This window comes from Myotis lucifugus, unplaced genomic scaffold, assembly GCF_000147115.1.
Source record: "Myotis lucifugus unplaced genomic scaffold, Myoluc2.0 scaffold_185, whole genome shotgun sequence".
NCBI classification, from domain to species: Eukaryota; Metazoa; Chordata; class Mammalia; order Chiroptera; family Vespertilionidae; genus Myotis; species Myotis lucifugus.
The window spans coordinates 895120-905577 of NW_005871233.1; the positions used below are offsets into that span (position 1 = coordinate 895120).

General features: G+C 50.2%; 1 protein-coding gene across 1 annotated transcript in view; it reads left to right on the forward strand.

Annotated features, from left to right (window-relative positions):
• Nucleotides 1–10376, forward strand: part of SIPA1L3 (signal induced proliferation associated 1 like 3) — a 261128-nt gene extending 250752 nt beyond the window's left edge. Inside the window, exons 19-22 of the mRNA XM_023760563.1 lie at nucleotides 1607–1716; nucleotides 2492–2714; nucleotides 7579–7714; nucleotides 9313–10376. Coding sequence (XP_023616331.1) covers nucleotides 1607–1716; nucleotides 2492–2714; nucleotides 7579–7714; nucleotides 9313–9475 — 632 coding nt within the window. The 3' untranslated portion in view covers nucleotides 9476–10376. The remainder of the gene's footprint in view (nucleotides 1–1606; nucleotides 1717–2491; nucleotides 2715–7578; nucleotides 7715–9312) is intronic.
• Nucleotides 10377–10458: the final 82 nt, after the last annotated feature.

The following is a 10458-nucleotide window of genomic DNA, read 5'->3' on the forward strand; positions in this document are numbered from 1 at the left end:
CTCTCCCAAGCCTGCTCAAGAGCTCTTTCCAAGCCATGTCAAGGGGTTGGCCCACCTCGGGTTCACTAATCAAGGACCCTCCTTGCTAAGAAGCCTCTCACAACAGCACCTGCTGATTTCTCACTGGGCAGTGGCAGCTGCTCCCGCGGCCCCCACCAGCTCAGCAGTGAAATGCCTGCAGGCTGGAGATGCAGAGCATGGTGGTCAGGGGCCCAGCTTCCTTCCAGGCCTTTGTCATTCCCTGAACGTCCACTGGGCAAATGCGCCTGAGTTTGTGGCAGGTCTCCACTCACAGAAGTAACCGCTCTGTGCCTCAGTTTCCATGATAGTAAAATGTGAGCAAACTTTCTCCAGCCCTATCAGCTCCTTGGCTCCCCAAGCCACTCCTGGACCTATAAACTCCACCCTGCCTGTCAGCCCTGATTCTAGTTTCCTATCTGACCTTCAAGTTCAGCCACAAAACCCACATCCCCCAACCACAGCTCCACCGCAGGCTCTCCTCTCCTTAGCCCAGCCTTAGTCACCCCCCAAGCGAAACCCTCTTCCTCAGTCCCCCACACTTCAGGGTTTCTTCGGCTCCCAAGGGTGGGAGAGGCTGGGTCCAGTTGTCAGGACCTCGGAGAAAAATCTTTAGGGTTTTGTTTGGTGTGTGTGTGTGTGTGTGTTTTTGTGTGTTGTTTTTTTTGGGGGGGGGGGGGCCTAGGCATTTAAGTCTCCAATGTGATTCTCAAATGACAACCGTAGCTGTAAAAAAAAAAAAAAAAAGTAAGCAAAAATACTGCCCACCTCACTGTATTAATCTGAGAGTCAAACAAGTTAATAGTGGAAAATGCTAGCACAATGCCTAGCATATAGTAAACACTGAAAAAACAGCTGTTCATTGTTTCTGTGAGTATTCTATCATTTGGAGCAAGCGTTGTAATCCACCATGAGTCAGCTTAATGCACGAGCACTGGAGAACAGGGTTAAAGCAGTGTCAACAACCTTACCACCAGAGCCATGTGGGCTTGGGCTTGGAACAGGGTCAGTGTCGGACCACCGGCAAGTGTAACCACGGGCAAGACAACTTCTTGCTTTGAGCTTCAATGTCCCCCTGCACATGGGTCATATTGACACCTCCCTCCTGACTAATTGGAGGTGAAGCTGTGAGATGAGCCCCATAGTACCCAGCATGGTGCCCAGCAAGAGGGTGCACTCAGGGAACACAGCAGCCCTGGTTCAGCCAGGTCTGGCCCTGCCTGAGTCACCTCCTGACCTCTCGGTGCCTTGCTGTCCTCCTCTGTCCCATCCCCTTAATGGGCTATGAGGCATCGGACTCGCTTAGTGGCTGTAGCAAATGCAGCTGCTGGTGCGAGTCTTGTGCTGTCTGTCATTCCAGCACCCTGAGACTTCAGGGGTCACTTTCCCCACTCGAGCCCCCAGGTCTCCCGACAGTGACTCTGCCACAGCAAATACTGTCCAGACACTGGCAACCCTTTATACCTGCAGCCTGTCACCTCTCCTCCACCCCACACTCCATAGCCAGCCACCAGCCACTGGCTTCCTGTGGGAGTCTAATGGTAGCTCACACCCCACACCCCCAGCAACAAACTTCTGCTCCCCACAGCCTTCCCATCTCAGCACCAGCTCCAGCATCTTGACGTCACCGTGGATCCGTCTCTGTCGTACACCCACATCCCCTTTCAGGAAATACTGTTGCTTCACCTACAAGAGAGAGCAAGGATCTCCCAATCGTCCTCCACTCTCGTCTCCCTCCTGGGCCATTGCAGTGGCCTCCTTACTGTCTCCCTGCTCCTCGAGGCCCCTCCACCATCTATTCCCCAAACAAAGCCAGAAGGTCCCTGTGAACACTGCATTGGATCACATCTCTCTCTGCTCAAAGCCCTTCTGTGGCTCCATCTCACTAGGAGACAAAGTCCTCATCATGGCCCACAAAGCCCCACGCAGTCCAGCCCTGCCACCTCTCTGACTTCACTTCTCTGGTGCCTCAGTTTCTGTGATAGTGAAATGGGAGCAACAATAGTGCCTACCTCACTGTGTTAACCTGAGAATCAAACAAGTTAATACATAGAAAACGCTAGCACAATGCCTAGCATGTAGTAAATACTGAAAAACAGCTATTCCCACTACTCTCTCTCTCTCCCCCTTTTCCTCTGTCCCAGCCACATGGCCACCCCAGTGTTCCTTAACCCACAGGCACATTCCTGTCTTGGGAATTTTGTACTGGCTGTTCTATCTGCCTGGATACTCTTCCCTCCTGTAACCCCTGGCTCAGTCCCTCCTCTCCTTCAGAGCTTTTACAAATGCCATCTTCTCAGAGAGGCCTCCCCTAGCACCCTGTTTAAAATTGTACCCACGGAATTATCCAACACTCCCACCCCCTTCCCTGCTGGATTGTTTCCTTGGCATTTATCATCTAATAAATATGGCGTTTATTTAATTATGTATAATGTTATAACAGTTACATAATGTTGCATAATTATATATAAAGTATAACAATATATTAATTTCTTTGTTTCTCCCACGTTATCATACGTACCCACCTCCCTATCTCTGTTCTCCCCACCCAGCCACCATCTCAGCCTCTGAGCTCTCACTGGCTGATGGACGGGACCGGCCACTTCGACGCCTAGACCCTGGGATGATGCCACTGCCTGACACAGCTGCTGGCCTTGAGTGGTCCAGCCTGGTAAATGCAGCCAAGGCGTACGAAGGTAGGTATCCTCCACCCAACCCCACCAGATCCGACCCCAGTGATGGCGAACCTTTTGAGCTCTGCGTGTCAGCATTTTGAAAAACCCTAACTTAACTCTGGTGCCGTGTCACATATCGAAATTTTTTGATATTTGCAACCATAGTAAAACAAAGACTTATGTTTTTGACATTTATTTTATATATTTAAATGCCATTTAACAAAGAAAAATTAACCAAAAAAATGAGTTCGCGTGTCATAGGTTCGCCATCACTGTCCTACCCTCTGCTGTGCCCTAAAAGGATCAACAGAGGGCTTTGGAGTTTTGAAAGGGGACACACTCAGGTTCCAGAATCAGATGGAACAGGGTTCACATCCTTCCCCTGTCGCTTGCTTGCTGTGCAGTCCTAGCCAAATGTCTTCATCTTTCTGATCCAGTTACCTTAGCTGCAGATTAGGGACGTGACTGTGCCCATGACCTGAGGCTGCAGTGAGCATTACATGAAACTTATGTAAAACATGTCAGGCACAGAACAAGCCCTCAACAGACAATACCTTATATTATTACTGTAGGGCAAAACTGTAGCAATCCAAATTGTGTCTAGATTTGCTTCGGCTGCAAGTGGCAAAAAATCCAAATTAATAATGACTTAAACATGCCTGGTTTTGCACAGGTAAAAATTATTAGGTGGGCTGGCATGGCACTTCCACAAATGCCTGAGGGCACAGGCTTTTCACCCCCACAGTGAGGCTACTAGGGTTCTGACCATGATGTTCAACTTTGAGCAGGAGAGAGAAGGACACATGTCCTCCCTATAAGGGCACTTCCCAACGCCTCACACTTCTCCTGTGCTTATTTCCATTGGCCAGAATGTCACACGTGGCCACGTCTAGTTGCAAGGCAGGCTGGGAAATGAGACCATGTGTCCAGCTGAAATTTGGAATATGTTATTATGGAGAAAGGGAAAACTGATCATGATGGACAGCTAGCAATCTCTGCCATTTCCTTCCTGTGTGACCTTGGGCAAGCGGCTTTATCTTTCTACTAGAGGCCCAGCGCACGATTAAATCGTGGTTAGGATCCCTAGGTCTACCTGCAATCAGGGCCATGTCTGCCGCCCAGCGTCACTCCTCCACCTCTGTGGCCCCTGCCCCATGAACCTCCATGCTCACAGCCCCCGCCCTGCGAGGCTCCTCGACCTCACTCCTGCCCACGCCCTGCAATGCTCTTCCGCCTCAGCAGCCCCACAAAGCTCCACGCTCACAGCCCTTGCCCCACCTCCACTGCCCCGCAACGCTCCTCCACCTCAGCCACCCCACGAAGCTCCACGCTAACAGCCCCCACCCCGCGAGGCTCCTCGGCCTCAGCCACCGCCACAATGCTCCTTCACCTCAATGCCCTGCGAAGCTCCATACTCACAGCTCCCGCCCTGCTCCTCTGCCTCACATCCCCCGCCCCTGCCCGCGATGCTCCTCCGCCTCAGCCACCCTGGGAAGCTCCATGCTCACAGACCCCCACCCCGCAAGGCTCCTCAGCTTCCGAGACCCTGCCCCGCCATGCTGTGAGAGCCAGACCGGTCCTTTGGTCATTTGGGCCCACAGCTCCCACTCCCTCAGCTCCCTAGCCTGCTGTTTGGTCGTCCATCCGGTCGTGATGGCACCTGGCTTTTTATATATATTAGGATGCCTCCATTTCCTCATGGGTTCTCATGGTGATCCCTGACAGACACAACCATATTCTTCTGGCTCATTTTTTTATCTTTTAGGCCAAGCATGTCAAACTCAAAGGCTAACACGGGCCAAATAAACAAGGTTTAAGTTTATGTGGGCCACAAAAAAACAGAAGCTTCAGTTTTCATAGAAACATAGGTTTATTTCAATAGAATACAAAGGGCTGAAATAAATGAGTAATCGTTAACATAAAATAATAGAACATTTGAATAAAAATTAATATTTTTTCTTGAACATTAACTTACCAGACACTGAATAACTACACAAATTAATAAGCATAACACAAATAAACCTACTTTTCTTGTTCTCCGAAAGTGAAATATTTCCTGTTGTGCATACCAAACAAGTCAGTCCAAGACTAATGACGTCAGCCGCTAAAATATTCACTGCCAGTATTAAGTGGAGAGAAATAGTGCACCTGTGCATGTAAGGCGCATAAGGGAAATGAATGCAACACGATTATAGTAATCAGTCATTAGCAAACGTTGTAGTTTGTTATTAATAATTATGTATAACAGGATATTATAAAAATTAAGTTACGAAGTTTTTATTAAAACATTTCTTACATACCGTTATATTGGTTGGGCCGCAAAAATATTCCTTGTGGGCCGCATGCAGCCCATGGGCCGCAAGTTTGACATGCTTGTTTTAGGCCACAGCTTAATTGTCCCTCCTCCAAGAAACCCTCCTTGGTATCCCCTAGTCTACATCAGGCACCTCCTCTGAGCTCCCACAGCCCTGACCCCTCTGCCTGTGCCCTGACCACTCTGAGCCATCGCTCTCTAATGATGGGTATGTTTCCCCACTAGGTCAGGAGGGCAGGACCCGAGGGCAGTCACTACTGGGTGCCCAGCACAGATCTGCTAAACCAGACCCATATAATACACATCCTTCATTTTTCCATGGTTGAGCCAGTCCACTCTGGCAGGTGGCCCTAGAGGAAACATCCTTCCTCATTCCTTCTGCCCATTGCTTCCATCCCATCCTGCAGCCTCCGCTGGCCACAAGATAAAGGCAGTCAGGCCTGAGGTTGGGGTGAGAAGGAGAGTGGTTAGAGCAGGGGTGGGCAAACTTTTTGACTCGAGGGCCACAATGGGTTCTTAAACTGGACCGGAGGGCCGGAACAAAAGCATGGATGGAGTGTTTGTGTGAACTAATATAAATTCAAAGTAAACATCATTACATAAAAGGGTACGGTCTTTTTTTATTTTTAGTTTTATTCATTTCAAACGGGCCGGATCCGGCCCTCGGGCCGTAGTTTGCCCATGGCTGGGTTAGAGCATACGAGGCCCTGCCTCTGGTCTACCTCAGCCTTCCCCTGGAGAATGGCTGCCAGGCAGAACCCCAACACTGCTGATGGGTGTGGCCCTCTGGAGGCCTGGAACGTGCAGGGGTAGGAAGGGTTGCTTAGTGGTGCTTCCTGAAGGCAAGATGCAGCCAGCACTTCCTCACTTCACAAGCAGCATCTCTTCTGGTCTCGTCTGAGGGATGTATTCTGATTCCCATTTACAGACGAGGAAACTGAGGCTCTGCCAACAAAGGCGCCTAGGAACATTGTACACTTTTCAGCATTTGCAGTCTGTTGTATGTCAGTTAAGCCTCAAGAAGCTATTTATAAGGTGGGAAGGAAAGGAGTAATCTGGTGAATAGAAGCAAAGGACAGGCAGGGAGGAAGCCAGGGTATGTTGAGTTGTTGGAACGGGCGCTGGGTTCATGAAGATGCACAGTGCTGTTGTCTCTGCTTTGGGGCATGTGTGACATTGTTCACAGAAGAATATTTTCAAAGAGAATAGATTTTAAGGCCAGGAGAGAAGACAGCAGCTATAGGGATGTTGTTTAGAGAACTGGGGGGGGGGGGGGATTTCAGGATAACTGTTAGCCATTGAGTACAAATGTTAAAGTTCTTGAGTATGACAGTGTGTTGTGATGATGTAGGAGAGCGTCCTATTCTTTGGAAAAGTATAATGAACTACATAGGGGTGAAGCACCATGGTGGTGGCCATTTACGATCAATAGTAGGAAAAAATATATTCAGACACAGATGAGTGAGGAGAGAGGAGGTCAGTGTGGCAAAATATTACCGGTTGGTGGATCTAAGGGAAGGGTATTTGGTTGTTACTGTGCTCTTCTCGAAGCAGTGAGATGTCCAGCTGACGGGAGCCGCCCTTGCGGGTAGCAGTGCATGTCCAGCATGTGCACCTCTGCTCCTGGCCCTGCCTATACCCTCAGGGCACGCACAGGCCCACCTCCTGGGCCTTCTCTCCCCCTTGTCTGGCAATAGTGAACCAGCCGCTCTGTGGTGCATCGGGACCCTCACCAATTCTTGTCATTACAGGAAGATCCCCCAACAGTCCTGTTTAAGATTGCCAGCACTCAGGCCCCACGCAAAGCACCCTGTGACTGTTCACTTGCACCAGCCGGCCCTGTGACTTCTGTTCTCTTCAGCATACATGACTTTGCATTTCTGTTTTGCATTTCTTTTTGCTTTTGTGATTTCACAGACATTCTTAGAACTGGACTATAACGAACCCTCATGTACTGTGTCACTTATACACTCCACTTTTTGCCATTTTTTTCTGCCACTTATTTGTTGACTAAAGCAAGTCATTTATGCTAAGAATATGCCAGGTTCTGAATTGGGTTATTACTTCCTCACACTATAATTTAACCTGTCTCTCTCTCCCTTGAATTTTGTCTAAACTGATCATTTTGGTCTAGGGCAGCGGTTCTCAACCTGTGGTTCGCGACCCCTTTGGGGGTCAAATGACCCTTTCACAGGGGTTGCCTAAGACCATCGGAAAACACATATATGATTACATATTGTTTTTGTAATTAATCACTATGCTTTAATTATGTTCAATTTGTAACAATGAAATTGGGGGTCACCACAACATGAGGAACTGTATTAAAGGGTCGCGGCATTAGGAAGGTTGAGAACCACTGGTCTAGGGACTTGCTCAGAATCACAATGGGGTTTTGTTGTGTCCTTATCTGATTGGATTTTTTGGCAAAAATTCATCCACATTGCCTGTGTGATCTAACAAAGGTGTGGTTGGGAATGTGGTGGAGGTTCAGGCGAAAGGTGCAGAGGGAGGGTCATCGATTGAGGAGGAGCCAGGATCCCCGCTGACCCCTCTCCCCTCTCTCTCCGCCAGTGCAAAGAGCCGTGTCACTCTTCTCTCTCAATGACCCAGCTCTGAGCCCGGACATGCCACCTGCACACAGTCCTGTCCACAGCCACCTGAGCCTGGAGAGAGGACCCCCAACCCCCAGGACCACCCCTACCATGAGGTGAGGTTTCCCTGGGGACATCCAGGTGAGTGATAGCCACTGCAGGTCACCCCACCACCCGGTCTGCAGTGTCTGGGGAACATCTGCTTCCTCATCTAACGCTGTGGAGTGATCCACGCACTGGGCCCCGCAGTGACCAAACCACAGTGGGTCCTGTCCTCATGGTCAGGTGGACACGACACTGTAATCCGTGTTCTCACAATTGTTGCACTTCCAACTTTGAAAACTGCTTAAGTTGTGACTCCATTGTCCTCTCTGTTGGCTTCTGGGTCTCCTCCTCTGCATATTCCTAAATTATGTGAATCTTCTCCCTAACGACAGTTAGGGGGTCCCTGCTGGGCTGTCTGGGACCTGGGAACGATGAGGCAGGAACCCTGCCTCAGGAGGCTTCCTGGGGAAGGGAGGAGGACATGGGCCAGGCTGTCACATTTGCCATCTCACATTTAGTGTAACGTCTTTGACTGCATTGTCGTGGCAGACAATAAAATTAAAGAGGGAGATAGAATGGAAATGGCATGTTTGCAAGTCCATGGATGTAAAGAGTGCATTGCACATGTGCACAGCCGCCCTTCCCTCACAGGACTCTATATACCACAGTCATGGACCTTGTGGGCAGTACAAGCGATTTTTCAGGGTAATTTTGATTCTTCTTGTTGGTGTCACACAGTGGCTTCACGACTCAACCTCCTCCCAAATGTGGCCCCACTGTAATTACAGGAACTAGGCAGCTACAGGTGGTGCCACCACAGAAAGGGTAGGAATAGAGTGGGTGTGGAACTGGTGGCACCTGTGACCTCTGGGTGCTCTCCTGACCTCCTCCCACCTGCATCCCATCTCCCCCTGCAGAAGATCCAGGACCACGGAGGGAGGGAAGGGTGAGGGGCCGAGTCCTTTCCCCTTCTTGGGCTGAGACCCCGGGCTCCCTTCGTCTGCTGCAGCCCACCCCTCCCCAGCACCCACCAGATATGTGTGACCCACAGGCCAAGTGGAGCCTTCTAAGGAAGGGGCTGCCCACTGTCCCCTGAAGAGGCTAGGCAAGCCCAGGGCAGAGGAATCTGCAGAGGAGGAGCCATAGGCTAAGGTCCTGGGTGCAGTGTCCCTGCCTGAGCCTGGGTTTCTCTTCTGTCCAGTGGGTAATGACATGGTGACCTCCCAGGCTGCGTTGGGCCAGAACCTGTTAGATGGAGACCATGTGCAGTGCAGGGTGGGCGCCCAGTGCCAGCGGCTATCGTTGTCCTCCTCAGTCTCATTGTTAGTCCTGTCCACTCACAGGCCTCGTGTGCTCCATGGATGTCTGCGGGATGGGTTCTTTGTCTCATGCCACAGGAGCTGGTCACACTTGGGCAGGATTTCTCCCTAAGCACATACATGGTCCCTCCTCTGGGGAAAGCACACTTCAGGGCAGGCACAGGCACAGCCTTCAGCCTCACCCACATCCACACACGTGCCCTCACTGAGTGGAGCAAGGCCAGGAAGAGAGCTGGCTTCTGGCTTCCCCCAGACTTACTCCTCCAGGCCCTGTTGGGATACCAGCAGGGAAAGGACGCCCCAGAACCTCAGGAGTGAGAGTAGCCTGACCCTGTCTCCTGTCTTTCCAGCGAGGAGCCACCCCTGGATCTGACAGGCAAGGTGTACCAGCTGGAAGTAATGCTGAAACAGCTGCACACGGACCTCCAGAAGGTAAGCCCCGCCACTCCACTGCCCAGACACTCGGGGGCCAGCAATGCTGAGGTACCTGTCCCCCCACCCCTGCAAATCTAGGGGAGGCCACCCATCTTTGAATGGAGTCATGAGTAAAGAATAAAACGTGACACTACCGAAGGCTGGTGAACACAGAGAAATCACACGTTCTTGGAGGAAGAATAAATTAGTCTAACCTTTTGGGGGCAAGAAAAGTAATTATGTACCATGTTGACCCAGCAATTCCACTTGTGGGAATTTTCCCAGCAGGATCTCAAGCATGGGCACAGAGACCTGTGAGTGAAGGTGTTCATGCTGCACTGTTGGCAGAATAAAAAATGGGAGCCAGGCCCAGCTGGCATGGCTCAGTGGTTGAGCATCGACCTATGAACTAATTTTTTCCCCCTAATGGGAGCCAGTGTAGCCATCCCTGCACAGGTCAGTGCTGATGGACGTGACAGGTCACCCAGGCAGCAGGTATTCTGCAGCCAATTAAAATAGTCACATAAAACTATATATTTACTAATATACAAAAGAAATCCAATAACTTAAGTAACAAACTAAGCAAGCTGCAGAACTGTTTTCTAGAACAACATCATACTTGAAATAAATGTTTAACGTCCATGGGTCAGAGGACTACGTAGAAAGCAGCAGTCTGAATTGTTGTATTTACCTCCAGGGTAGAAAAATGAGGAGAAATAAGGATGGAGGATACTTTTCCTTGTTGCTTCCTATAGTTTGGGGTAAAAGGCAGCATATACTGTGAGTCTCAAGCACAGAAATCACAAGAGCTCTGGTTCAGATCTCACCCCAGCACCTCATGTGACCTTGGACGAGTTGCCGCCTCTGGATGTGAAGGATCCTGGAAGGGTGTCCCGGGAGAGGCCATGGAGGCAGCCCTGCGTCCATACCCAGCTCCCCCTTGCTGTATGGGGCTGGGTTTCCCAACACCCTGGGTGGCTGAGGGTGAAATGAGGTGATAATAATCACAGTGAGGTTTGTCGGACTATCACCCAACATCACGCTGTGTTGTGAAAGCTCCCACATAAATGACCTTAGGGAAA